This window comes from Saprolegnia diclina (assembly GCF_000281045.1).
Source record: "Saprolegnia diclina VS20 unplaced genomic scaffold supercont1.22, whole genome shotgun sequence".
Lineage (NCBI taxonomy): Eukaryota > Oomycota > Saprolegniomycetes > Saprolegniales > Saprolegniaceae > Saprolegnia > Saprolegnia diclina.
In genome coordinates, this window is record NW_008246089.1 from 233,978 (window position 1) to 252,785 (window position 18,808).

An 18,808-nucleotide genomic window follows, 5' to 3' on the forward strand; every position below is an offset into this window, starting at 1 on the left:
CCTGGCGAGTCTATAGCAACTTGAATCGCAACGATGCAGCGTATTCCTCATCGTCGCGGTGGCCAAGTACGTGCATCATGATTGGCATCGAGGCCAGTGCATCGAGCGCGGGCAGATCGATGTGATTCGTCTGACGGGGTGACATTGAGTCTTCTTGTTCGTTGTTGGTCGTAGCAACAACAAGCAACCAAGGATCCTCGCCAGATGCAATCTTCCCGACTTGCACCCCCATAGCGCTCGCCACTGGAGGTCCATCCATCTGCCGCACACGATTCGCACTTGCTGTTGTTGTCCAATGGTCTCCTACACTCTCCTCGGTCGAAGTCATTTGCCTTGCTAGTAGTGCACATGAAAGGCATGCTGGCGTTCTTGGACGATGCCCGACGTCGTCGCACCCTATGCACCCACCGTTATCACTGTCTGTTGGCGCGTGTGTGGCTGCGAGCGACCTCGCTTCTGCATCAGTGGTCTTTCGTCGCAGTCGCACGAGGAGTAGGAGGAGCAGGACAGATTCACGAGGCATTCCAACACACATGCATATATGGGTAATACTCGAACGAGCACAAGCGAGCCGTCGCGGATGCCCACCGAACGAGTCGAATCGCGTGGGCTGGCGAAATAGGTGCCCGCGACCGCCCCGCCGCTACGGAACCGAGTAGCTATTTGCATTCGACGACGAAGACAACGATCGAAGCAAAGTGGGTGCGACCACGGAAGGGACGGCATCGCTGTACCTTGCTGGCGTCGACGAAACTGACGGCTGCGCCGCGCCGTCGCTTTGCGGCGTACCCGCCGTCACCCAGGTCGGTCTCGGACGTGTGGCGCGCGTCGAGTGGTGGCAGCCGTAGACGTGACCAGCGACCATGGCAGATGGCACGTCCACGTGGCGGAATACGCAACAAAAGCGGCGCCGGATGCGGCATCGCCGTCTCGGCCACTGACGCCCACCGCCGATTACAAGACACAGCTTTGAAGTGTTGCATCGACACGAGCTGGCAGGATTCGGCGCGAAGTTGGCGCTTTTTTCTTTCGAGGACGACGGCGTGGGACGTGAAGCTCAAGCAATTACCCGTTTTGGGTAGTAGCCATAACCAGAGGCGCGCCTAGCACGCGATAAATGTGAAGTTGGGGCGACGTTGCGAGGTTCTTTTATTTGGTGGCGCCACGAGGCGCCGTCGACGACGCATCGTCATCGATAACTTTACTTCTCGCGCGCATTGTGATTGGACGAGGCGCCAACATAGCGTGGGAGGATCCACCGCAAAAGTGGCTGCCTATGTGATCTCAAAGGTTGTCTAGACACGTTCAAGCCTGCAAGAGGCCAGCGTGCGCATCTTGGTGCGACGCCTGGTTCAGGCTGCCGATGCCACATGCTTGAACTCCGAGGCTTTTTGTCCCAGGCCTTTCACATCTAATAATTACGACTGTGGGATGGCGCTCCACTTTCTTGAGCTTCAAGAGTCGCGTTCTCTGCCAAGTTTGTGGCGGCGCCCGTGGCCTCCGTCCGCAGCTGCCATACAAACACAAAGAGAGGCAGAGAGCGCTCAGCTTGAAAGAATCGGCGGGGCGACGCCACTTGGCGCCAGGGACGGCCCACGCTGCGCGTTTTTGAGCCCACACGAGGCCCACTCTCGGTAGCAAGTCCCCCTCGCAGTGTCCTGGCGTTGCGCGTTGCTGGATTTTCGCCGGCGGTGCAAGCTGAAGCAGTAATGCGACGGGTCCGCACGCGCCGAGTTTGGTCTCTTCCGCAGCGCAGGGGCTTCCGATTGCGGTGGGAAGATCGATACGACTAGCGACGCACGCCGCTTGAAGCTAGCCAGGTACAGCACCCACGCCACCGCGCTAGTTCAAGCAGACTTTGGTGCTCGTGGCGCGGATTCCGATCTGATGCACGAAAATGCATATTTTTCCCGACGCCCCGCGGAGCCCCCGAGATGCACGCTGCCAAAGCGTCCTTGTCGACCGTCGCAGAAGCAAGGTACCACGCGCAAGCGTTTTTATGGATCTGCGTTCATAGCTTCCGCATCGCAGGCGCTTGTTTCTGTGCACCGTCGATGTCAATTCGCGGCGCGTCCATACGCCATGTGCGAGTTCCGACCCCACCAGGCAGCGACAACGTCAAAATATGCATTTCAATCCCTGACATCGATACGGACGAGGCGGCCCAGGCTCCGTCACGACCAACCACCGCGTGGCCTAGAAAGGCCATTACAACTTCAAGTATAAAGTCTGCGAGGTTTCGTACGTCACCACGTGCTGCCAGCAAGTTTTGCGAGCGTCAAAGTCGCTCACTTTGCAATTCCTTCCATCATGGAGACACCGATCGAGGACCAGAAGAACGCCAAGCTCATCGTCAACGAGGGCGAGGAGGACATCCCGGCCCACGTGACCGAGAACATCCAGGAGAACCGCCGCGCGATCTGGTGGTCGCTCCTCTTCCTCAACGGCTCGTGCCTCTGGGCGTACTACTCGTGCTTGACGGCGCAGTCGTACTACACGACGCGCTTCGCATCGACGTCGTTCAACTTTGCCTACCTCACGACGCCCGTCACGACGTGGCCCATGTTTGTCGGCCAGCTCATCCAGGTCTTCCTCGGCCTCGACAAGAAGATGGGCATGTGGAACCGCGTCCGCGTCGGCTTTGCCATCTACGCCCTCTGCGCGCTTGCCATTATCCTCCAGAACGCCTTTGACGCCGAGCCCCAGACCGGCGCCGTCATCGTGCTCATCTCCTTTGCCGTCATTGGTTTGACGAACGCCTTGACCGAAGCAGGCTTCTACGCCATGTCGGCGCTCTTTCCGGAAGCCTCGTTCACGAACGCGATCCAGATGGGCAACGGCACGTCGGGTGTCATCAACGTCACGATCAACACGCTCCTCCAGCTCTTCGTCGGCGGCCTTCACCCCAAGCCCGAAGACACGGCCAACGTGCAGAAGATCGCCTTCTACATTTTCTTCAGCGTCTTCATCCCCGTCTGCTTCCTCGCCGTCTACGTCTTCTGGCGCCTCATGCAAATCCCCGCCGTCAAGTACCTCATGGAACGCAACGAAGCCGAGACGATTCGCCGCGCCGCCAACCAGGAAACGTACCCGGAGATGTGGTCGCGCCTCTTCCGCATCGGTGGTGTCGTCATCCTCCCGCTCATGTGCCAGTTCATCATCTTCCTCTGCTCGCTCACGGCCTTCCCGGGTATCTCGATCACGGCCGGTTTCCAGATGGCTGGTGCCGCCAAGGCTGACTGGGGCCTCTGGTACCTCAACGGCGTGCTCCTCTGCTACAACTATGGTGATTTCACCGGTCGTGTCATCTCGCCCTACTTCTACCGCTTCTTCACGCTCAAGTCGTGCTTCCTCTGGACGATTATCCGCTGGGTGCTCTTCATCTTCATCCTCATCGGTCTCCCCGGCGGCGACAAGAACCCGCTCTACGCCATGGGCACGGCCTTCGCCTTTAACCAGTTCTGGCTCCTCTTCATCAACTTTGTGCTCGGTATCACGACCGGTGTCCTCTCGACGATCACGTTCGGTCTTGGCCCGCGCCTTGTGCCCCAGGAAGACCGCGAGTCGGCCGGTGCCCTCATGTGCCTTGGTCTCTTCCTCGGTATCTCGTCGGGTGCCACGATCGGCTGGCAGTTTGGCGAGCACCACTGGCTCGGCGCGTAAGCAACCAATAGTGTGTACAATGTTATGTGTGGTAGACTCAAAACATCCTCCTGGAGGCTTAACCATTTTTACGAATGTCAATCTTTCGGTTGCGATAACTTCAATCTTCACACCCATCTACGTCCATGAGCCCGTAGAAAATATATTTGCTCGAGCGCTATCCTGCCATTTAAGTGGTGCTGACACGCCGCCAAAGTTGTGGCAAGGCTCGAAAGAGGAAGCGATGCGCCTGTCGACATCGTATCTGCGACCAAAACCACCTTACAATTGTACAACCTGACACCGTTAGCACACACCCGATCGAACTTGGGTGCGTCCTGGATGTCACCTTGTCTCGGATGGCGTGGTTACTGCTCTCACACTTTGTGCTATGCCAAGGTCGGACAAAATAGAAGGGAGTCATCACGTCGGTGCAAGGACAATGACGCAGCCCCGTAAGAGCGGCTCGGACGTTGACCATAAACGGTCCCCGCGGTGGATCCGAAGCGTCGCTGCGTTCGGTCCGTCCTCCTTGATCTCGATGGTGTACCGTATTCGGCAAAGCCGACGGTCCACCTTTGAAATACTTGCATGAGCAGATGGCTCGCAGCTCGCAAAAAACAAAGCTTTTCCCGCCAGAACGTTAGGCGGGCGAAAAGGTCTGCGTTTGAAATGCATGCATTTTCCCACATCATTTCAAATATGCTTGGCAAAAATGCATAAAAGAGACTCAATTTCGTCGCGAAGCATTGATCATAGAACAACAGGCAACTTCAACGTCGAAAAGGCTCCACCTCGACACGTTCGTCATTCGACGACTCCACACGTAGATCCCAGGCGCCACGATGGAGACACCCGTGCCGCAGCATAAGAACGCTAAGCTCCTCAGCGTCAACAGCGCCGCTGACGACCACGACGACATTCCCGTGTCCGTGGCCGACAACATCCAGGAGAACCGCCGCTTCATTTGGTGGTCGCTCCTCTTCCTCAACGGGTCGTGTCTCTGGGCGTACTACTCGTGCTTGTCGGCGCAGTCGTACTACGAGTCGCGCTTTGCGTCGACGTCGTTCAATTTTGCGTATTTGACGACGCCCGTCACGACGTGGCCCATGTTTGTGGGCCATCTCGTACAAGTGGCGTTTGGCCTTGACAAGAAGCTCGGCATGTGGAATCGCGTACGTATTGGCTATGCACTCTACGCGATCGCTGCGCTCGTCATCATTCTCCAAAACGTCTTGGACGTGGCGCCGCAGACGGGCGCGACCATCGTGCTTCTCATGTTTGGGCTCATTGGGCTCACCAACTCGCTGACAGAGGCAGGCTTTTACGCGCTCTCGGCGCTCTTTCCCGAAGCATCGTTCACAAACGCGATCCAGATGGGCAACGGCACGTCCGGTCTCATCAACGTGACGCTCAACACACTCATTCAGCTCGTCGTGGGCGGCATCCACCCCGCGGCCAAAGACGCAGCCGACATCCAAAAGATCTCGTTCTACATCTTCTTTAGCGTCTTCATCCTCGTGTGCTTCCTCGCCGTCTACCTCTTTCACAAACTACTCCAGATCCCCTCGGTGCAGTACCTCGTCGAGCGCAACGACAACGAGACGGCCCGACGCGCGGCCAACAAGGAATCGCTGCCAGCGATGTGGGCGCGCCTCCTGCGGATCACGGGCGTCATCATGATCCCGCTCACGTGTCAGTTTCTCATATTTCTGTGCTCACTCACGGCCTTTCCTGGCATTGGCATCACGGCCGGTTTTCAGCTCGCAGCGAAATCCGGCGCCACGTGGGGCACTTGGTACATCAACGGCGTGCTTCTAAGCTACAATTATGGCGACTTTTTCGGCCGGCTCCTCTCGCCGAATTTGTACAAGTACTTTACGATGCAATCGTGCTTTCTCTGGACTATTCTCCGCTGGGGTTTGTTTGTACTGCTCTTGCTCGGGCTCCCCGGCGGCGGCCAAAATCCGCTCTTTGCCATGGCGTCGGCCCACGACTTCAATATTTTTTGGATGCTCTTTATCAACTTTATACTCGGGCTCTCAACAGGTGTCTTGAGTACGATCACGTTCGGCCTTGGCCCGCGCCTCGTACCACAAGACGACCGCGAGTCGGCCGGGGCCATCATGTGCCTCGGGCTCTTCCTCGGCATCTCGTCCGGCGCGACGATCGGCTGGCAGTTTGGCAAGAACCACTGGCTCGGCGCCTAAGAGTTTGCTTGTGAGTTGGTGTAATCAATCTCACCTTTTCGAGAGTGCACAATTCGTATATGGAGCACGCGGTTGAAGACGAACTTGGACGTTGCAGCGGAGTAGTTGATAGTGAGGTTCGTGGGGTTAGGGTGGTGGCGGTGTCGAGTGCTTCAAGACGTGATTCTTCACCGACGATGTCGCAACGCCAGAGGGCTCGAGTGCGATATTTTTCACGGTGCTACGTTGAATATGCTCAAGTGTTGGTTGGCGATTGCATTTGTACAGTATCATCAAAACGAGGACCACCGTCCGATTTGAAAAGCATTTGCGATGCTTACTATGAGTAAGAACCGATAAACATTTACAAAGTTGGGAATCTGTACACAATACACGGTTTCATTATAGAAGCGTCACTAACTCTAGTTGTCCTAGGATTACGCGCCAAGCCAGTGCTGGACGCCAAACTGCCAGCCGACGGTCGCGCCGGACGAGATGCCAAAGAAAAGACCAAGGCAGAGGATCGCGCCGGCCGACTCGCGGTCGTCTTGGGGCACGAGGCGCGAGCCAAGGCCGAGCGAGATCGTGCTCAAAATACCGTTCGTGACACCGACAAGGAGCGTGATAAAAAGCTGCCAAAAGATGTTGAAGTCGTGGGCCGACGCCATCGCAAAGAGCGGGTTCTTGGTCGGGTTGCCCTCGGCGTCGAGACCCGGGAGGCCGATGAGGAGGAGAATGAAGAAGCCCCAGCGCACGAGCGAGTAGAGGAAGCACGACTGGAGCGTAAAGAACTTGTAGAGCTTGTGCGCGACGAGCCGGCCAAAGAAATCACCATAGTTGTAGCTCAGAAGCACGCCGTTGATGTACCACGTGGTCCACGACGCGCCCTTGGCGAGCTGAATGCCGGACGAGATGCCAATGCCGGGGAAGACCGTGAGCGAGCAGAGGAAGACAATGATGATGCAGAGGAGCGGCACAGCCACGGCCGACGTGATGCGGCCGAGGCGCGCCCACATCTCAGGGTACGATTCCTTGTTGGCCGCGCGGCGGGCGGTCTCGGCATCGTTGCGCTCCATAAGGTGGTGCACGGCCGGAATGCGCATCATCTTGTGGAAGACGTACACCGCGATGAAGCAGACGATGATCCAGACGCTGATGAAGATGTAGAACGAGATCTTGGAAATGTCGCGCTTGTCTTCCGGCGCGGGGTTGGTACCGCCGACGATGAGCTGAATGAGCGTGTTGAGCGTCACGTTGATGATGCCGGACGTGCCGTTGCCCATTTGGACGGCGTCGGTGAAGATCGCATCCGGGAAGAGCGCCGAGAGCGCGTAAAAGCCCGACTCGGTCAGCGAGTTCATGAAGCCGACGACCGCAAACGCAATGAGGACAATGATCGCACCGGTGTCCGGCGACGCGCCGAACGCGTCTTGAAAGATGATGGCGAGCGCGCAGAGCACGAGGATCGAGTACCCAATATGGATGCGGTTCTTGAAGCCGAGCTTCTTGTCGAGACCGAGACTCACTTGGGTAAAGTGGCCGACAAACATGGGCCACGTCGTGACAAGCGTCGTCAGATACTCAAACTTGTACTTGGTGTCCTTGAAGCGGTCGTTGTAGTACGTTTGCGCCGACAAGCACGAGTAGTACGCCCAGAGGCACGACCCGTTCAGAAAGAGAAGCGACCACCAAATGAACCGGCGGTTCTCCTGGATGTTGGTCAAGACGTCATCGGGGATCTCGTTGGGCGCCTCGCCGGTCACGAGGAGCTTGGTCGTCTTGTCGAAGACGAGGAGCTTGGTCGTCTTCTGATCGTTGGCGGGCGACTCCATTGCAGTTCTATCTGGCTGTGCCCGAGGTGGCCGATTGCAAAATGACTGCTGTCCCAAGTCGCTCGTTTGCTAGGTCGGACAATCCCGATCCATGCGGTACCCACACGTGGCGTACTTGTTGAAGCTCTCTGGATCTCTGTCACGCGACCTCATTGGCCCTCAACGCTTCAACTTGGAGGTCGCGGCCCGCGGATTCTCAATGTCGGCGCTCTAACTGCATATTTTGTATACTTGACTTTGTATGCCAGGGCACGCGTGGCGCCCCGGTCGCCAAGCGAATAACCTGACAAAAAGGCGTTTAAATCGACGCCAAATTCGCGCCTGCTGAGCTGGCAGGCTGCGCGACGACCGCCCAAGGACACCAAGGGCTCATCGACCCCGCGTGCGGCTACCGTTTGCATAGGGCGCCGTCGACCGCGCCGGCCGCGGACGGCGGAGCCTCATGAAAAATATGCGCCCTGGCCGCCAGCGTCGGTTTGGCACCGGCCGCAGCACGCCAGTGATCTCGGTACCATGTGGCGTTGACCTGCGACAGGTGCCGATACAGCCCCGGTGTGCACCTGTTGTCGTCCATAACATTGGGCCTGTCGCATACACGTGGCATGTGGGCCGGCCACGACAGCAAACACGCGAGACGGGGCCATGACGACCATGGTACAGGACATGTCCCCGACTCGCGGAGGACGCTGCAAGCTGGAGCGACGAGGTTTCTGGACGACCAGCAATGTAGATAGAATCAACAATGGAAGAAGAAGAAGACGAATGAGGATATTACGGCTGGGTGAGGACGTTCGATTCGACGCTCTACACACGTTGTCGGTGAGCGTTCTATTAGTAATGGCCCAGAAAGGACGGTTTGTGTACCTCCATAAAGGCGACGAGCGGCGCCTCTTCGTCCCGCCAGTCCGCCTGGACACTGGCGACGATATCGGTCAACGACACCTTGAGCTCGGCGCGGTATGCGGCCGGGTGGTGGTAGCGCTGCTCGTGCAAGATAAAGTTGGCGACGAGCAAGGACGTGCCGGCTTCAACGACATCGCGAAGAGTCTCCTGCATGCGTTTGGTTGTCTACAGCATCGCAGCATGAGCCCCGGTTCCACTGTTCACGTCTCGTACCAAAGACACGGCCGACGCTTCCTTCAACGCGCATTTCTATCACAACCACACACATCAGAGGTGACGTGGCACCCCGTCGACGCACCACAAGGCGCGCCATGTGCCCCAGTGCGCACGGCGCCGTCGCGTGCGACATCGAAATCGGGAGGAAATCCAAAATCGGGCGGGCGGCTTCCGTGTCGACCACCGGTCGGCCGTGGATCTCCATCAGTGGCGTCGCGCTCGGTGTGAGCTTGAGCAGCAGCACGCACCATAGGTACACCACCTACAGTCCGTTTGTCACCTTGTCTCGACGATCCAGCAGTAGGGTACCTCCCAAAGGTGACGCGTCAGCGTGGCTTGAAACTGTGCGTCCTTGGTCTCATCCGCTGTGACGGCCAAAGACGTCCACGACGCTGGGTCTTGTTTCCAGCCGCTCACGACCACAAGGTGGCGGCGGCCAAGCTCGAGGAGACGGCCGGTGGACATGAGTCCTTGCCACGTTGGAAGGTGCGCGGCGGCAGCCAAGAGCAGCCGCCCGACGCACGCCTGTTCATGCAGCCGGGCCAGCGTCAACGGCGCCTTTTCGTCAAAGGCCGACAAGAGCACGGGCTCGAGGTATGCGAGCACTGAGAGTGTGCTGGTGAGCGCACTGCCGGTGGTTCGCGCCAAAAGGTGCGTGAGCAGCTCAAGGAGGTTGCACCACGTCGTGTGCAACGTGCAGCGATGCGACTCGTCGTCGTAGCCGCGCTGGCGCCGACGCAGCATCGCCGACGTCAGCGGCTGGGCCAGCGTCTTGATGTGCCCGAGCATCTGACAGTCGGTGATAAGCGTGTGGACACTGTAGTTCTGTGTCTCCAACGGGCTCGACATGAGCAAGTGCGAGAGCGTCGTGATGGTATCAGCGAGGACATCGACTTTGGTCGTAATCACGAGCGCCGACACGAGACTCACGAGACACGGGCGCAGCGACGGGCAAAAGAGCGGCGACATCCAATGCACGACGAGTTCCCGGAGCACGAGCAAGTGCAAGCTCACGTCCGTGGCCGTCGCAAGCATCGACAAAAGCGGCGTGACGACCACGGACGGCAGCGTCGTCAGTCGGTCCGGCAAGGACGACATGTGACGCAACACGAGGTAGATGCTCGTCATCACATACTTGCGCGCATCGTCGTCGGTCGGCCCCGCGGACTGCAGCATTGCGAGAAAGCACTTGAGCTACTCCAATGTGAATATGAGAGGTTTGCAACATTGAGGGACGCACCAGTTCGACGCTCGTGGCCACGTCCATCGCTGACGTCGGCAGCTTGGTGCAGTGATGCAACAGCGTCAGCACGAGGCGTGTCGACGTGCTGAGGTACAGCGACCGGTCAGGGTCGTCGACCGCTTCGTGGTGGGCTGTCATCGACGACGCCAGCGTGCACACCCACGCGAGCGCCAGCCCCGACGGAAGCCCCTGGCTGCCGCGCTTGAAAACGACAACCTCCATGGCGGTAGCAAACTGCACCATGGCAAAGAGGCTGCCATAGGTCGCGTCGCACTTGGCGACGGCGAGAGGCAACGACGACGTACCGACATCGTCGGCGTCGGCCACGTGCGTCGAAGTTAACATCGTAAACCACTCGTCCTTCGTGGCGAGCAGCGGGTCGAGCGCCGAGGACGACGACGTCGGGTGCGTCACTTCGAGCGCCACAAGCTGCCAAAAGATTCCAATGGCCCAAAAGTGCGCCGTAGCATCCGGTGCCACCGCGCTGCAAAGGAGCGTTGCGCCGACGTCCGACCAGAGCGCCGATTCTGTCGCAAACAGCGTCGGCCAGCAAGCGCGCACTAAGTCCAAGCCGTTCGCGACCACGTCCCAGTCTTGCGTCGAAATCGCCTTGGAGAGGACGCGCAAGAGCCCCAGCGCGGACGGTGCCGCGTCGGCCGAGAAGAAGAGCAGCGACACCAAAGACGGCTGCCGGTCGACGCTGAGCGCCAAGAGGCGCAAGGCCGACGCCTGCCGGGTCGGAGCACTTGCGTCCGTCACAAGCTCCCAAAGCGCCGTCACAAGCGCCTCTGTATCTTGCGGCGTTGAAAAGTGCGCGACAAACGTTGTCGTCGTCGGCAGCACAATGAGCGCCGTGAGCAGCTGCAAACTGCCATCGAGGATCGCCGCAGCCGGCGACGAAAGCAGCGCCGTGCACACGAGCGGCCAGTTGAGCGCGACGCCGCGAACCGTGACCGTGGTCGCCAGCAGCGAGGACGATGCGATGGACGACGCATCGGTGAGGGCACGCGCGACGAGCGGAGCGGCCACACGACCGACGCAGGCCAAAAGCGTCGCGGCCAAGCGCACATGCGTCGGCGACATGGTGTCCAGAGTCAACGGCAAGAACGGCGTCGCGTCCGGCGTCGAGTCGTCAAACACAAAGCGCGCCACCGACGCTTTCGGCGCCGGCAGTGCGATCGGAAACCACCGCGCGAGCGTCGAGAGCACGAAGTTCGGGAACGTCGCGCTCGGCTCGGCCCAGAGCGTCGCCCATGCGTCGTACTGCGTGTCGAGGCGCGCGTGCACGAGCCGGAAGCTCGTGAGCCCGAGCACGTCTTGGTCTTCGATCGTGTCAAACTGCCACGTCGGGTACGACGTGACAATGGTCAAAAGGACGTTGGTGAGCGACGTGGACCAGTCCTTTGACGACGACGGCAAAGCAAACACGTGGGCCGCGAGCTGGAGCATGTTGAGGACGCTCGGGTACTGTCCTGTCGGCGCTTCGAGGCCCGTCACGACCGCGTGGAGCGCTGACACGGCGTCGTCGACCGCGATGCCGCGCAGCACGCTCGCCGTCTCGTGCCGCAGCGCCATTGCGGCGCAAAACGCGAGGCACGCTTGCTGCAACGCCAGCGGGCTTGTAGGGTCATGGAGCAGCGCGCCGACGCGACAGAGCGCGGGGGCCAGCGCGGTATGTAGCGGCGCGTCGTCGTCGACGTCACGGTGCGTCAACAGCGCCGTCATCAGGTGCAGGATCGCAGTCGCAGTCGACCCGCGCGACGTCGCGAGACGATGCAGCAGAATCGGCCACACGGGCGTCGCCAGGTGCCAGCACACGAGCACCGGCGCGTTGGGCAGCGTGAGCTTTTGCCCGCGCGTGCCGCTCGGCACGAGTACATTGTCGTTCGCAAAGAGATACGCGTCGGTCGTGACGAGCCATGCGTCGTCCGCCGCGTCGACGACATGCGGCACATCGTCGGCCAGCACGGTCGTGTACAGGTACGTGGAGGCGAGGTCGGCGAGGATCGCGTCGACCGTCGACGGCGCGCACGCCGCGGCGAGCAGATTCACGCGCGGCAAGAGCCGCACGGGGAAGAGTGACGAGAGTGCCGACGCCGTATCGTTGAGCTAATCGACAAGGCATGAGCACACACGACAACGATGATGGATGGAGAGATGATGCACCTCGTTGAAGACGGCGACGGAGAGCGTCGGGTTGCGGTGCAAGAGCGGCGTGTAGAGCTCGACGATCGTGAGCCACTCGGCCTCCGACTTGGTCAAGTCGAGGAGGTCGAATTCCTTGGTAAAGCCAGCAATGAACGGGTACGCGGCCGCTTGGAGCAGCGGGGCGTTGCTGACTGGGACCGCGTCGTCGAGCGCCCAGACGGGATGCGCGAGGTCAAACACAAGCGGCGTCGGCGCAAGGGGTGAGAGGCACGATGCAAAGTGCGCAAGGCCGCCAAGGAGACGGCCCTTCTCAAGCGCCACGTCGCACATCGAGTCGTCCATCTCAAACTCGACGGCTTCCGTATGGCGACGCGCCTTCAAGATCGAGACCATCGACCGGTAGGTCGCATCGTTCTGCTCGACGCGGCGCAAGAGGAGTGCAAACGCAAAGAAAAGGCTGCCGTACGGCGAGCTTGAGCGCGCTTCGAGGCCCAACGGCAGGAGCTTGTCCATCATAAACTCGTACAGAACGGCCAACGCTTCCGCGTCCTCGGCGATCGGCTTAGTCATGATGTGCATGGCCAAGAAGAGCATGTGCGTCTGGAGCTCGCGCGATGAAGCGCCAAAGCGCCGCTTGAGGAGGACGCGGATAACGCGGTGGATGGTGGCCGGCGACATGATGGCCTCGGCGACAGCCGCTGCTAGCACCGCGCGGAGGCTGCGGACTTCTTCTGCCGGCTTGGCATGACCATCGAGATCGCCATACGTCGACTCGTACGCGTCGAGGCTGCGCAGCAAGGACCGCTCCGACGTCAACGGCTCCCGCGGCGACATGGGTCCTTCGAATGGGTGGGAAGACGCTTGGGTCTGAATATGGTCGATTTTCATTGGTGCAAATGCCTACATTTTCGCACCAATCAACACGTTGCTCCGGACAAAAAGCATGGACAAACTGTGGCCCCAGAGACCATTCTTATTGGTTGAAAATACTGCAGAGATGGGAGCATCGACCAATCAAAGCATGCAATGCATCCAAAGATCGTACAAGGCATTGGAAGACATTGCCCTGCCCTTTCGGTACACCAGCTCCGTTGTCGCTCCATGCACCTCAAGCTCGTAGTTGACACCTTTGCCGTTCATTTACCATTCGTCCTCGACTCCAAGCCCCGTGCGTGTCTGCAAGACGCCGACCTCAACGGCCAAAGTGACCGACTCGCTGAGCGCATCACCGTTGCGCGTGCATTGGACCAAATGTGATTTCTTCCAAGTGCCTCGGCCGCGCAAAGCGGTGAACGAGTCACAACGCCCCACGTAGTCTTCGTCGCCTAAACCACGGAAGAACGCGCGCCGGCGATGCAACGTCAGGGATGGCACTGCACCCGCGAGAGGTATATAAAGTACAATCCTAGTGCAGCTTCCTTGCTATCAAAGTCGGCGTTGAAGAGCTCGACCGAGACACCCAAAATCACGACAAATCGCCTGCTGGATGTTGTTAGAAAAGATAGTGTGGCTCGGTTCTCAGTGGTGATGGAGCTGGTCAAATGAGATGGTCTCAAAAGCCGTCATGATGGACAACAGCGTTGCGATACAAGTGGAAGCGGCGTTCTCTTGCGTCATTACGGTATTTGAACCAAACTGCGAGCCATACGAGCGATCGTGGAGTGGGCAACCTGCCACATAGGCCATAAACTTGCGTCAGTTGATGGCCTTGCAGACACTCACACGCCTACCTGTTTGCAGTGGTTGCGGAACCTCAGGTTATTACTCGCACTCCCTCTTTGTCATGGCAATGTAGAGCACTGGTCGGGTCATATTTGTCTGGTGCCATGCCGCGGTTTATTGGCGCGAGTTCAACAGGAAGCCAGATCACCGGGCGGGTCGAAGCCTTGCTAAACCGAAGATGTGGCTACTACTACTAGGTAGGTGAGATGGTGTAGTCGCATCTACCTCTATATCTACTAGTAGTACGACGATTCCCCTTGCTAACTGCAAACTTTTCACTAGCTCGTTTTCCTGGCACTGGAGTCGTGACATGTTCCATCGCCAAGGGCCAGAGTTTCCCTCCAAAAACGGGCCAATCATAGAGCGCTGTATGTATTTTTATCCATCCATACAGTAGACAAGGTAAGATAAAACTAGGAATTGAATGACCTGGAGCCAAAATACGCGTTGGGTATAGTTGGCAGCATGAGCTCGAAGCGGAAGCGTACGAGCGTCGGGTCCGGGCCGCTCCTGGCCGCGAGCAAGATCACGGAGGCCGAGCGCCGGCAGATCCGCTGCAAGGAGCGCGAGATTCTCACGGACCTGCGCGAGAACAACCGCGACGTGGTCCAGATCGCGAGCAAGGCCTTCAAGACCAAGACACAGGAGCTCGACAGCGTGTACGAGCGCGTCTTCTACCCGCGCGAGGCCAACCTCGACGCGTGCAACCTCGACGAGTTCAGCAACGTCGTCGTCAAGCAGGCTGGGCTCATGGGCTCGAGCGATCTCACCAAGTTTGATGTCGCCGACCTCATGAGCGCTATCAAGGAAAAGTGCATCGCCGACGAGCGCGGCAATGGCCTGGACTGGGACCGCCTCGGGTCGGCCGTTGGCGCCTGCTTTAGCAGCACGATTGGCACTAGCTTCATGTACGGCTCCATGGTACGACCCACAGCTGCCGTGGCATCATGCTCATGCTCATGCTCTTGCGTAGGACACCCAAGTCGTGCAAAAGGAAAAGAAGACCGTGCGCCGTCGCCGCCAAGACGACTTGGATGCAGTCGAGACGCAGCCAACGCAAATCAGCGGCGAGAATCGCCCGGACAAGGAAGACGTTCAGGCCGTGCGTCTCCAGAAGCTTGTCAAGACACTCAAGCGGTCGGCCAAGAAGGTCGACGTCTTTGAGCTCTGCGTCAACCCCGAGAGCTTTGCGCAGGTCATCCTCATCATCTTCGCCATGCTTGCTTCATGTTGCTTTTGTTTAGACGGTCGAGAACTTTTTCGACATGTCCTTCTTGATCCGGAACGGCCACGCCAAGATCCAGCGCGCCAATGCTTCGGCGGCGCCCACGATCCGTTGCCTCTCATGCACATCTTGTTCTGACATGAACTCTAGAAAACCACGATGGCATCAACGACGAAGAGCTGCCACCGTCCACGCAGTGCGTGATCACGATCTCGTACAAGCAGTGGGAGGCGCTCTCCAAGATCTACCGCGATCCGCTCGTGGGGACCCGCGCGAGCGTCTAAGAGTACATGCTGGCTGCATGGAGGCTGCTAGTATATTCAGTCGAATCTAATTCTCTACGGTGTGCGCCTTCTCGTTCGCGTCAAACTCGGCGATGAGGTCGGCCGACGCCTGCACAAGCTCTACGAAGGCGGGCTTGTCGCACAAGTTGAAGTGGGGCGCGCTCTCCTCCGTGGGCGGGATCGTCACGAGGTCGACGCCGTCGGCGCCCGTCGTCACCGGCTCGTGCGGGATGCCGTTCTGCTTCATGTACTCGACGACCTTGGGCAACGCGTCGACGTACAACGAGATAAAGTTGGCCTGGCCATACGCGTTGCGGAGCACCTAGACACGCTGATGTTTGGCACCGCGCGAGGCTTGATGGCCGCGTACCACGGGGGCGTTCTTGGGCTTCACCGACTCGTCGCGGTCCTCGAAGCGCTTGTCCTCGACTTCGACGTCGCGGACACCGACAAAGCGGAAAGGACGTTGCACGCCCTAAAGACGCTGCTATGAGCCATGCAGATGACGATGTGCATCTCGCGTACGTCGGCTTCCTGCGTGAAATGGAGGTCGAGGAGCGTGGATTCCTAATTACTATGCGTATAAGCATGCACAGAGGCTCGATCGACCTTACCGAAGAAGCCTCATCTTCCTTCGGGGCCGACGAGAGGAAGCGCGCCATGCGCGGCTGGGCGCGGGGCAGGACGCAGCGCTGAGCGAACTTACGAAGCATGGTGATGCAGAATGCAATGGCTCCCGATATTACTGGATGCCCACAAATATTATGTTTCAAGAGGGTATTATACTGTGATAGCCTATATCATATGTATTGTCACGGGTCATCAAATTAAAAGGAATGCGCCGCGCTCGAGACTTCAAGCAGCCAGCATCGACGCCAGCAAGCCGCACACTGCATGGAGATGGCCTTCGGCGTCATCACTTTGTATTGCATGGGGGCATTTGTAGCTCTGCATCAAAACGACTCAACGCAACTTGAACCAGTAGTCAACTTCGGGTCAATTATGATTAGCTCAAAGCCGGATGAATTTGTACTTGATCCCCAAGGCGAATGAATTTGTACAATTGTACTTGATCCCAAAGGCGTATCGGTTGATGTGGATATCTGTGCGAATGCATTTGTGAGAACAGCATTTTGTCACTGACTCAATTGCTCATAAGAGTTCCGGGAGGCACGCTTGAAGGGGCAGACTTGACGTTGTCGGAACACCAGCGCACTTATGACGCTAATCCTTTCTTCTGATTGCGTTGGAAAACGCGGCTTGGCCGAGCATGGTTCAAGACAACAGTGATTAATTTTAGCAATGCATATTAAAAGGTTACTGGGCTTGGGATAACAGTGTGTGGGAGTTCAGGAGTTCTTTCAGAAGTCGGCAAACATAGTTTCTACACGATTGTGTTCGGAATAGTAAGGATTTGTTTAATCTTCATGAAGCCCTTGTTCCCAAAAACAAATATACATGCACCAAAGTTGTCTTTCAGAAGTCGGCAAACATATTTTCGACACGATTGTGTTCTGAATAGTAAGGATTTGTTTAATCTTCACAAAGACACGATGAGTATATATAACATACAGGTATTTCTCTCAGGGTACGAGTTGACCACATGCGATGATTCAGGTCTCAAAGATTATTTGTATATCATCGAGAAATAAATATACAAGGAGCAATAGAGTGTAATGCACTTTCTTTCAGAAGTCGGCAAACATAGTTTCGACACGATTGTGTTCTGAATAGTAAGGATTTGTTTAATCTTCACAAAGAAAGTTTGCAGTTCGAATATAAAGTGCTTGGACGAGAGATTCCATCAACAAATAATAGTGTCCGCAAAGGCATCTCCAAGGAGCGACCTATTATGGATCTCAAACTTTAGAATCACGCGGATCTCGTTTTTTCTACTCTGCTCTAGCGCCTAAATTCAAAAATGATCGCTCTGTGTTGCGATTGGGTATTCGCGTGAGCGAGCCTCGGAGCCAACCAAATTCATGCATCCCAACCGACCTTTCCGGATTCGCTTTCCGTATCCGGAACAGATGGCCTGAACGAAAAAGTATACGTGGGGAACAAAAAAAGACGGTGAACAAGATTTCTCTTTTGGAGCAATACTATGTTGAACAGCTTGTGCCAAACTATCCCGCAGTAAAGCGTTTACTCGTACTAATCTTTCGCCTTTTACTAAAGATTACCGTGGACGTCTTACAAACAATGCGGCTTCACCAATTTCTGACCTCCCTCTGGGAGGACCATCTGACTCTCCTTTCATCTTGTCAACCACCTTCAATGTTAATTCTGTGGCCACCTCATGACGCCCATGCACACAATCTTTCATTGCACGTGTTTCTATGACGAGCAAAGCACACGAGCTACAGTATTGTGCTCTGGAGGCAGTTGGTCCAGTGGAGGCTTGTGAGACGGTCAAGAAGACATTTGCCCGCAGAGAGCAATGAATTCGTTGGGTTTGGGAAAATGCGACAAATTGCCCCGAAAAGCTACCGCAAGAGTTGGTATTTCATTCGTCATTTTCGTCGTTGCCTTGAATCCACGGCAATTTTTCGGTGGGGATAATGTTGACAAAATGGTCAAGAACGCGTCAAGAAGCTTCGTCAAGATTGAGAAAGGTCTGGGAAGTGCATTGCATACCAGCCGGTATGTCGTATCCGGTTGTCCGCTCGGCACTTTGCTTTTTCGCCTCTGTTCTTGGCCCATCATCATGCTTGCGACGACGCTCCGCCGCCACTTTAGCTCGGTACGCCCCTTGTCCGTTCCATGGCCCTGACGCGCTCTATGTAGAGCACGCGCCCGTTCCGCGTCCTTGGCATCCAGCAGGTGGCCGTCGGCGGCCTCGACAAGGGCGCGCTCAAGCACCTCTGGGTCGACACTTTGGGCCTCACGTACAAGTCGAGCTTCAAGAGCGAGCGCGAGAACGTCGACGAAGACATCCTTGAAGCTGGGAAAGGGCCGTTCGCGGTCGAGGTCGACATCATGCAGCCCATTGATGCCACGAAGTCGCCCAAGGTGCACTTGCCGCAGCTCAACCACGTGGGTCTCTGGATCGACGACTTGCCCAAGTGCGTGGACCACTTGACGAAGCAAGGCATGCGCTTCACGCCTGGTGGCATCCGCAAGGGCGCCGCGGGCTTTGACGTTGTCTTCTTGCACCCCAAGGGCAACGACGCTTTCCCGCTCTCGGGCGAAGGCGTCCTCATCGAGCTCGTGCAAGCGCCGGCGCATGTCATCCAAGCCTTTGACGCGATTAAGGAGTAGATGAGATTTCTTCGTAATGTACATGATTTCCTAGTGTGAGGTCCACGGCCAAAGAAGCGATACCACGATATGGGCGTGGGATCTGCTGGATTCCTTCCTTAAAGCAGGAAGAAGATGCTATGGCCGTTGTGTCCATCAAAAGT

The 18,808-nt window shown here is 57.5% G+C and overlaps 7 protein-coding genes across 7 annotated transcripts; 4 read left to right on the top strand and 3 right to left on the bottom strand.

Annotated features, from left to right (window-relative positions):
• Positions 1-2,228: 2,228 nt before the first annotated feature.
• On the top strand, positions 2,229-3,830 carry SDRG_07599 (hypothetical protein). The gene has a single exon (XM_008613444.1). The coding sequence runs from the start codon at positions 2,311-2,313 to the stop codon at positions 3,661-3,663; it is 1,353 nt and encodes a 450-aa protein (XP_008611666.1). The 5' UTR covers positions 2,229-2,310; the 3' UTR covers positions 3,664-3,830.
• A 583-nt stretch (positions 3,831-4,413) lies between these two features.
• Positions 4,414-5,904, top strand: SDRG_07600 (hypothetical protein). Its single transcript, XM_008613445.1, has one exon. The coding sequence runs from the start codon at positions 4,488-4,490 to the stop codon at positions 5,850-5,852; it is 1,365 nt and encodes a 454-aa protein (XP_008611667.1). The 5' UTR covers positions 4,414-4,487; the 3' UTR covers positions 5,853-5,904.
• A 306-nt stretch (positions 5,905-6,210) lies between these two features.
• On the bottom strand, positions 6,211-7,663 carry SDRG_07601 (hypothetical protein; the record flags this gene model as incomplete). The annotated part of the gene is made up of 1 exon (XM_008613446.1): positions 6,211-7,663. The coding sequence occupies one exon, from the start codon at positions 7,661-7,663 to the stop codon at positions 6,269-6,271; it is 1,395 nt and encodes a 464-aa protein (XP_008611668.1). The 3' UTR covers positions 6,211-6,268.
• A 710-nt stretch (positions 7,664-8,373) lies between these two features.
• Positions 8,374-13,045, bottom strand: SDRG_07602 (hypothetical protein). Its single transcript, XM_008613447.1, has 7 exons — positions 12,192-13,045; positions 10,023-12,134; positions 9,092-9,976; positions 8,865-9,044; positions 8,780-8,815; positions 8,528-8,731; positions 8,374-8,467 (listed from the first exon to the last, which is right to left on the bottom strand). The coding sequence occupies exons 1-7, from the start codon at positions 13,005-13,007 to the stop codon at positions 8,435-8,437; spliced, it is 4,266 nt and encodes a 1,421-aa protein (XP_008611669.1). The 5' UTR covers positions 13,008-13,045; the 3' UTR covers positions 8,374-8,434.
• Positions 13,046-14,324: 1,279 nt separating this feature from the next.
• Positions 14,325-15,482, top strand: SDRG_07603 (hypothetical protein). Its single transcript, XM_008613448.1, has 4 exons — positions 14,325-14,816; positions 14,869-15,090; positions 15,140-15,230; positions 15,271-15,482. Exons 1-4 carry the CDS (start codon positions 14,361-14,363, stop codon positions 15,402-15,404), a joined length of 903 nt encoding a protein of 300 aa, XP_008611670.1. The 5' UTR covers positions 14,325-14,360; the 3' UTR covers positions 15,405-15,482.
• On the bottom strand, positions 15,412-16,142 carry SDRG_07604 (hypothetical protein). Its single transcript, XM_008613449.1, has 4 exons — positions 16,019-16,142; positions 15,930-15,971; positions 15,775-15,879; positions 15,412-15,726 (listed from the first exon to the last, which is right to left on the bottom strand). The coding sequence occupies exons 1-4, from the start codon at positions 16,115-16,117 to the stop codon at positions 15,451-15,453; spliced, it is 522 nt and encodes a 173-aa protein (XP_008611671.1). The 5' UTR covers positions 16,118-16,142; the 3' UTR covers positions 15,412-15,450.
• Positions 16,143-18,066: 1,924 nt separating this feature from the next.
• On the top strand, positions 18,067-18,704 carry SDRG_07605 (lactoylglutathione lyase). Its single transcript, XM_008613450.1, has 2 exons — positions 18,067-18,147; positions 18,192-18,704. The coding sequence occupies exons 1-2, from the start codon at positions 18,112-18,114 to the stop codon at positions 18,663-18,665; spliced, it is 510 nt and encodes a 169-aa protein (XP_008611672.1). The 5' UTR covers positions 18,067-18,111; the 3' UTR covers positions 18,666-18,704.
• The last annotated feature ends 104 nt before the right edge of the window (positions 18,705-18,808 follow it).